This window comes from Neomonachus schauinslandi, chromosome 1 (assembly GCF_002201575.2).
Source record: "Neomonachus schauinslandi chromosome 1, ASM220157v2, whole genome shotgun sequence".
NCBI classification, from domain to species: domain Eukaryota; kingdom Metazoa; phylum Chordata; class Mammalia; order Carnivora; family Phocidae; genus Neomonachus; species Neomonachus schauinslandi.
This window is the reverse complement of record NC_058403.1, coordinates 149662637-149670097: the sequence shown is the minus strand read 5'-3', so window position 1 is coordinate 149670097 and position 7461 is coordinate 149662637. Positions and strand designations below refer to the sequence as shown.

Genomic DNA, 7461 nt, shown 5'->3' with positions numbered 1-7461 from the left:
CCCCCCCCCCCCCCCCCCCCCGCCCCAGAAAACCCGGGACAAGTCTGTCCCTCCTCACTCCCAAATTGTCCGCTCCTTTTCATGACAAATGTTCTCAACACCTCAGTTCTACCTCTGACTCATCTCCATGGATCTTTTCATTTTTTAGAGACCACCTTGGTGAAGATGCTGTGAAGGTGCTGATGGGTCCTAAGGACAGGGAGGATGGGAGTTCCCACTGAGCCTCAGCAGAGTCCAGACACTGACTGGTGCAGTGTGGGGTGAGCCCCTCCACGTACATGTCCACACTGGATGGATGCAGAGCGTATCACGGGAAGGGCCTTTCAGAACATGTGACCACACCATCCCCACGGACCTACCATGACAGGTGCAGGATGAGCACCGTTGTAGTGTAGAGACAGGGCACCCTAATATTTGCAGGACCCAGGGCCAGAGTGCAAATGGGGCTCACACACCCTGGGGCTAATCCACACTGTCCAATATGGTAGCCACTGGCCATGTGTAACTATTCATATTTAATTTAATTTAAATAAAATTTAAAATTCAGTTCCTTAGCTGTATTAGCCACATTTCAAGTACTCGATACCCACATTTTGTGTTATAGAACATCTTCATCATCACAGAAAGTCCTATTGGACAGTGCTACCCTAAGTATTTGAAGGTCATAAATCAAGTTCACAAAGTTTTCCATAAAATACGTTCTATCTTCCTACTTTACAATAACTGGTTCAAATTTAGAACGGTAGGAAATGTGTCAGGGCAGAGTGATCCCGGACTGCACCCCTGCCCACTCCCTCCACCTCAGCCTTCATCCTGCACTGCAGGAGGCACGATTCCAAGTGCTGTCCACACCCCTGAACTTGGTCAGCCCTGGGAAGAATGGGCTGCGGTAGGAGGTCTCTGAAGGCCCTGGGAGTAGAGTCCATGGGCAAGAATTCCAGGGTCCTGGTACCTATGGAATGAACCAAAGGGGAGGAAAAGACTCTGGGTGGGTAAAGCCTGTGGCCCCACAGACTCCTGCCTGGGTGGTGGGCCCAGCTGGAGGGAAGCCACAGGAGGGCCCTCTAAAGCATGAGAGGGCAGGTCCCCTTGCCTGGGTCTAGGCATAATACTACCAGGTTGGTGCCAAACCACATCAGAATTTGAAGACAAATGCAAAGTGTACCACAATATGTTAAAGCCCAGGTGCCATTGAATTCAAGACACATGAGCAAAAAAAGCCAGGCTTATACCTCTTTCTTATTGAATATTTTAATTGCAAAAGTACTACAAAATCATTATAGAAAAGTTAGGTGATACAGGTAAGCACAAATAAAAAGCAAAGTAAAAATCACCTCTACTACTGCCCCATCCTCAGTGCTTTATGTTTCCGGCTTCTGTCACTGCCCATTGTTCCCTCTAGGTGAAGGGATGAGGCCCCAGAAGCACAGGAGGGGCAGTGGGGCAGCCAGGGAGTGACTGGCAAGGAAGCTGTGACTGCAGGTGTCCAGCCCGGATACCCTGGCCAGGGCAGTCATCCCCAGCTGCAGTGAACACTGGCTGCCGCTAGGGGCTCCCAGTGCCCTGTTCTCCGGATTTGCCCTCAGCCTAATGGGATCTGCCCTCACCCCAGGAAGTTATGCCCCTGCTGTGAACTAAATTGTGCCCCTCCGCCCATATGTTGAAGCCCTGCCCACCACTGTGATGGTATTTGGAGATGGGGCCTTTGGGGAGGTAATTAGGTTTAGCTGAGGTCATGAGGTGGAGCCCTCATGATATGAAGAGACACCAGAGAGCTCCCTCTCTCTCTCTTCCTCTTTCTCTCTCCACCCTGTGAGGACACCGTGAGAAGGTAGCCATCTGGAAGCCAGGAAGAGAGCTCTCACCAGAAACTCAATTGGCCAGCACCTTGATCTCAGACTTACCAGCCTCCAGAACTGAGAGAAATAAGTTCCTGTTGTTGACTCCACCCAGTCAATGGTATTTTGTTATGGCAGCCCAAGCTGATTAGTACAGCCCCACTCCTTAGGAAAACTCCTAGGGGCCAGACAGCCTACAACAGATGGCTGACTGACGTGAGAACCAAAAAGTCAGCTCCCTTGCCCCAAAGTGGGACCAGCTCTGCAGTAGACCTCATGCTCTGGAGCTCCCCCAGAAGATCAGGCTGAAGCTGCCTCCGGTTGACACACCATCCCTGCCTGGAGCCTTCCCCTGCCCCATCCTGCTTCCCTCCGTCCCCTCCTCCTGAGAGCCCATGCTCAGTAAACCACACGCACTAAATCCCTATGTCAGCTGGCAGTGGCAGGAAGGCAGGCTACAAGTGATGGGCAAGGGCAGCAGTGTCAGGAAGGCCATGAAAGACAGTATGTGAGGGTCCAGGCAGAAGTCCCAGTAGTGGCCCCACACTATGGGGTCGGTCTACAGTCATAACCACTACACAACATTTCCTCTTTAAGAAAGTCAGATGCTATGGGCACCTGGGTGGCTCAGTCGGTTAAGTGTCTGCCTTTGGCTCAGGTCATGATCCCAGGGTCCTGGGATCGAGCCCCGCATCGGGGTCCCTGCTCAGCGGGGAGCCTGCTTCTCCCTCTCCCTCTGCCTGCCGCTCCCCCTGCTTGTGCTCTCTCTCTGTGTGTCAAATAAATAAATAAAATCTTTAAAAAAGAAAGAAAGAAAGAAAGATGCCTTGCACTCCAGGCCCAGCTTTGACACAGTTCTGATCTGAGCCAGGAGTGGCAGAATTACAGACCCAAACCAATGACACTCAACTCACATCCAGCTAGAGTGTAGACACCAAGGTGAGAGACGGTAGGAAGTGGGAGGCATGGTTCAGTAATTTCATTCAGTGGCATTTCCCAGCACAAGTTTAGGCTGCATGTACCCCACAAATGACAACCTCTATTGCATCTGTTCCCAAAGCATGGTGTGGGAACCTCTGGGGGTCCCTAAGACCATTTCAGGTGGTCCCCAAGGTCAAATATTTTCACAACGGTAGCAGGCTGAATAATGGTCCCTAAATAATATTACCTTTTATTGGCAAAAAAAAAAACCTTTGCTGGTGTGATCAATTTCTAGATCTTGCGGGGAGATTATCCTGGGTTAGGATTCAATCACAAGGGTCCTTGTGAGAGAGAGACAGGGGGAGACGTGACACAGAACAGGAGACAGTGAGACAGTGCAATAGCACGCTGGAAGGATGCACTTTGAAGACGAAGGAAGGGGCCACAAGCCAAGGTGTGCAGGCAGCCACCCAGAGCAGAAAGAGGCAAGGAAATGGATTCGCCTCTGCAAAAGACCAGCCCAGCCGACACCTCAATTTTAGCTTCGTGAGACTCACATTTCGGATTTCTGACCTCCAAAACTGTAAGATAATAAACATGTATTGTGTTAAGCCACTAAATTGTGGTAATTGGTTACAGTGGTCACAAGGAACTAAGACATTATGTGCCTTTTTCACACATTGTCTCACATGTACTCAAGGAATCTTCCAGGCTACATGATGTGTGATATCCCAAAGGACTGAATGTAGAAGCAGGTATGAGAAGTCAGATGTCTTCTATTGAGAAAGAGCTCTGCAAAAATGAAAAATGTGGGGGCGCCTGGGTGGCTCAGTCGTTAAGCGTCTGCCTTCGGCTCAGGTCATGATCCCAGGGTCCTGGGATCAAGCCCCGCATCGGGCTCCTCGCTCTGCGGGAAGCCTGCTTCTCCCTCTCCCACTCCCCCTGCTTGTGTTCCCTCTCTCGCTGTATCTATCTCTGTCAAATGAATAAATAAAATCTTAAAAAAAAAAAAATGAAAAATGTGCCACTCTTCTCATGAAGCTTCTGATTTTGGAAAATATACTTATTTTTCATTAAAATATGTTACTGAGGTTGACATGGAATGAGTTTATTACTGAAATTTTAAGGAGGTGATGAATACATATTTTAAATTTATCTCAGTTTTAAGTTCGAATCCAGGCTATAGTGATAGCTACAGCTTACATAAACAAAAGGCTCTTAGGGGTCCTCCATAATCGCTAAGCACGTCATGGTACTTAAATGAATGGGTACAGGTCGACTTGAAGGGGCCGGAGAAGAGGTGAGCCTGAGCTCCCCAGGGGTACGCACTGTAGCCAGGGCGGGAAATGTCACAGAGAAGCAGGAAAACGAATTAAATGACAGCGGAGACGTTGGGGCCTTGAATCATCCCAGGAACTCTGATTCCCATCACCAGCCAAAGGGGGAAGTTGTGCAACAGTCCCCTGTGTTTCAGTTTCTATTTCCCTATTACTTAGTATTCTCTGTGCAGTTTCTGAGCTCACAGTACTGAGCAGATACTTAGGAAGGGGGCGGAGAAAGAAAACAGAAATTAGGCGGTGTGATAAGAAACGGGAAGAAAACGTAAGTGACAGAGGGAGTTACCATTTACTGAAAAAAACAAAAACAAAAACCAAAACCAAAGGTGCGGGGTAAATCCCAGCACTTACCCCCACTGGTATAACTGCAGGAGGATCTGGATGGCTTCGTCGTACTTTCTGATGGCCAGAGAGAAGTTCCCGTTCTTCAGGACGTGGTTGCCAGACTCTTTGAGCATCTCGGCGTAAGCTGTGGGGTCCATCCTGTGAGGAGACGGACTTAGGGCTCGCCGCCCGGCCCCACACACAAGCCCTCTCCCTTCCCGTCTGCATTGCTGGGAGTCTGCAGACGCAGTTTGTTCACTCTGGCCCCGCCCACCTGCGGTGAGCACATCCTGACCACGCCCCTCACGCCCCGGGGACCAGAGGGGGCGTCTGCTGAGCCCATTTCTTCCTCAGTTCTCGTCTGACCTGGGTGGCAGCGGCCAGAGCGATTCCATGTACTCCGTGGCAATGATCAGCCAGGCATTGAGGGAGGAGGCTGCTGCCAAGCACGAGACAACTCACACCTCGCGGGGAGCGTGCGCCCCCGAAGTGGCAGCTATTCCCCAAACGGGCACTATTGTTCCTTTCTCATTTACCCACCGCTACGGCCCATAAGGAGGCACTGTCCCCACTGTTCAGATGAGGAAACGGAGGCTCCCGGAGGTTCAAGTCACTTTGCCCAAGCATCTGCTAATGGCATTCCCCGGTTCTGACCTCACGTCCAAGTTTCTGCTCTTGACCACTGCACCACACCGCCTATCGGTACAAGCAAACTCAGTGGGCAGTCCTTTCGTTCTCTTGGGAGGGGGAAAAGGGAGCGGAAGGGCAGTTCTAAAGGCCTCCATACACAAGGCGCTAGGTCGCAGGGCTACAACCACCGCCTCTCCCACCCTCCTCCCTGCCTAAAACACTTATTAAAATAAGCCTCAGAGTATTGTCCCTCAGATTACTTCTTGCAGGTCACGACTTTTGTCTTATTCTTTTTGTAGCCCCACAGACTAGCATATAACTGGTGCTTAAATATTTGTGGTGTAACAGATGTGAAGGCCGGACCCAGAAGGTTGCCTGTTACTGACTCTGTCTGGGGTAGCCTGGGGAGTCGGAGACAAGTGACTGGAGCCCTACCTGCCTGTGGAGCCCAGGAGTGTTTGCTGGACAAAGGTAATAGAAAGGAGAGCATCTAGGGAAGCCTGGAGAAGCAGCCCCCGAGGAGGCAGAGAAAAGGTGGGGCTCAGAAGAGATGTCCCTTAGGATCTCCTCCTCCCAGGGTGGCAGTAGGAAGGGGAGTCTGAAATACGAGCGAGGACAATTCAGGTGTTTGCATAGGCCATGTACCTGGGAGTGTGTTGGGGGGGGGCGTCGAGGACAATTCAGGTGTTTGCATAGGCCATGTACCTGGGAGTTTTTTTTGGGGGGGGTCACACATTCTGTCGGGGGGGGTTATTATTGATCTTAGCTAATGATTCATATTATTTTTATCATTTCAAATCTTGGTGAGGGGTTTGGGACAGGGGAAGCATATCCAAGCAGATATAAGTGGTGGCCTATTTTAAACCCATATGAGCTTACCAAGGATGGGGTTTTGGAATAGCACTGCATTCTTCAGCCAGAGCTGAATCTGAATGAGGCTCATGGTTCCTAAACAAGTGAGAGTACAAAATTGCACCTATACTTCCCACTAAATAATCTCTCAATTCCATGACTCAAATTTACACAGAGATGACTGAGTTGAACATGAAAAACTGTTCAAGAGTTGATTGACTACAGATATAAACATGTTTCTCCTCTGAGTATTGTCAGCTATCTGTCCAGTTTTTTACACTGGCCATGACCAGACAACTAGGATAAAGAAATCACCATTAACAACTGACAAAGATTAATATGCCTCTTTTGGGTTCCCTGCTCAGCGGGGAACCTGCTTCTCCCTCTCCCTCTGCCGTTCCCCCTGCTTGTGCTCTCTTTCTCTCTCAAATAAATGAATAAATAAAATCTATTAAAATAATATGCCTCTTTTAATTTTTTTATGAAGTAATCTCTATGTTCAAGGTATGGCTTGAACTCATGACCCCAAGGTCAAGAGTCTCAAACTCTACCATCTGAGCCAGCCTAGCACCCCAATATGCCTCTTTTAGAAATACCTTTCCACTGCAAGAAAAGGCCATGAATTTGTCCAAAATGTGTAAGGCCCTAAACACACACTTCACACAGGAATACAAGTAATTTCTAAGTATATGGAGAGCAGATAAACAGGATCCCCCTCACCGATGAGCAAAGAAATGAAGAATTACAACAACAAGGTATCACTGAAAAATACTTTAAAAAAATGACCCCAAATGTTGGGGGCTTACAGGGGAAATACACTACATCATGTTGCTTACGGGGGAAATATACTACATCATGGTTAGATTTAGTCTCATGGATGTTTGCCACAGTGAAAAAGTATAAATAACCCTAAATGTCCTATAACTCGTAATGGATTTGAATCAGTTATAGAATATCCATATGGTAGAACACCACACAGTTATTTCAAAAATCATGTTGTAAAAGAATACTTAATGATTGGCTAAGTTAGTAAATGAAAAATACAGTCTACATAAATAGGTGTATAATCCCAAATTGAATTTTTTTCAAGATTTTATTTATTTACTTGAGAGAGTGAGGGAGAGAGAGAACACAAGTGGGGGGTGGGGGCAGAGAGAGAGGGAGAAGCAGACTCCCCACTGAGCAGGGAGCCCAATGCGGGGCTCAATCCCAGGACCCCCAGATCAAGACCTGAGCCAAAGGCAGATGCTTAACCAACTGAGCCACCTAAGCACCCCCCCAAATTGAATTCTAAACACATATAATATATTGAAAATATGCCAAAATGTTAACTAACAGCCACACCATTAGGATTAGACAGGGTTTGGGGGCGCCTGGGTGGCTCAGTCATGATCCCAGGATGCTGGGATAGAGCCCCGCATCAGGTTCCCTACTCAGCTAGGAGTCTGCTTCTCCCTCTCCCTCTTGTGCTCTCTCTCACTCTCTCTCTCTCTCAAATAAATAAATAAATAAATAATCTTAAAAAGAAAAGCCTTAAAAAAAAGATGAGGCAGGGTTTT

General features: G+C 48.4%; 1 protein-coding gene across 1 annotated transcript in view; it reads right to left on the bottom strand.

Moving 5' to 3' along the window:
* Positions 1 to 4578, bottom strand: part of TRANK1 (tetratricopeptide repeat and ankyrin repeat containing 1) — an 81751-nt gene extending 77173 nt beyond the window's left edge. Inside the window, exon 1 of the mRNA XM_021677515.1 lies at positions 4448 to 4578. Within this exon, the coding sequence (XP_021533190.1) occupies positions 4448 to 4578 (131 nt within the window). The remainder of the gene's footprint in view (positions 1 to 4447) is intronic.
* Positions 4579 to 7461: the final 2883 nt, after the last annotated feature.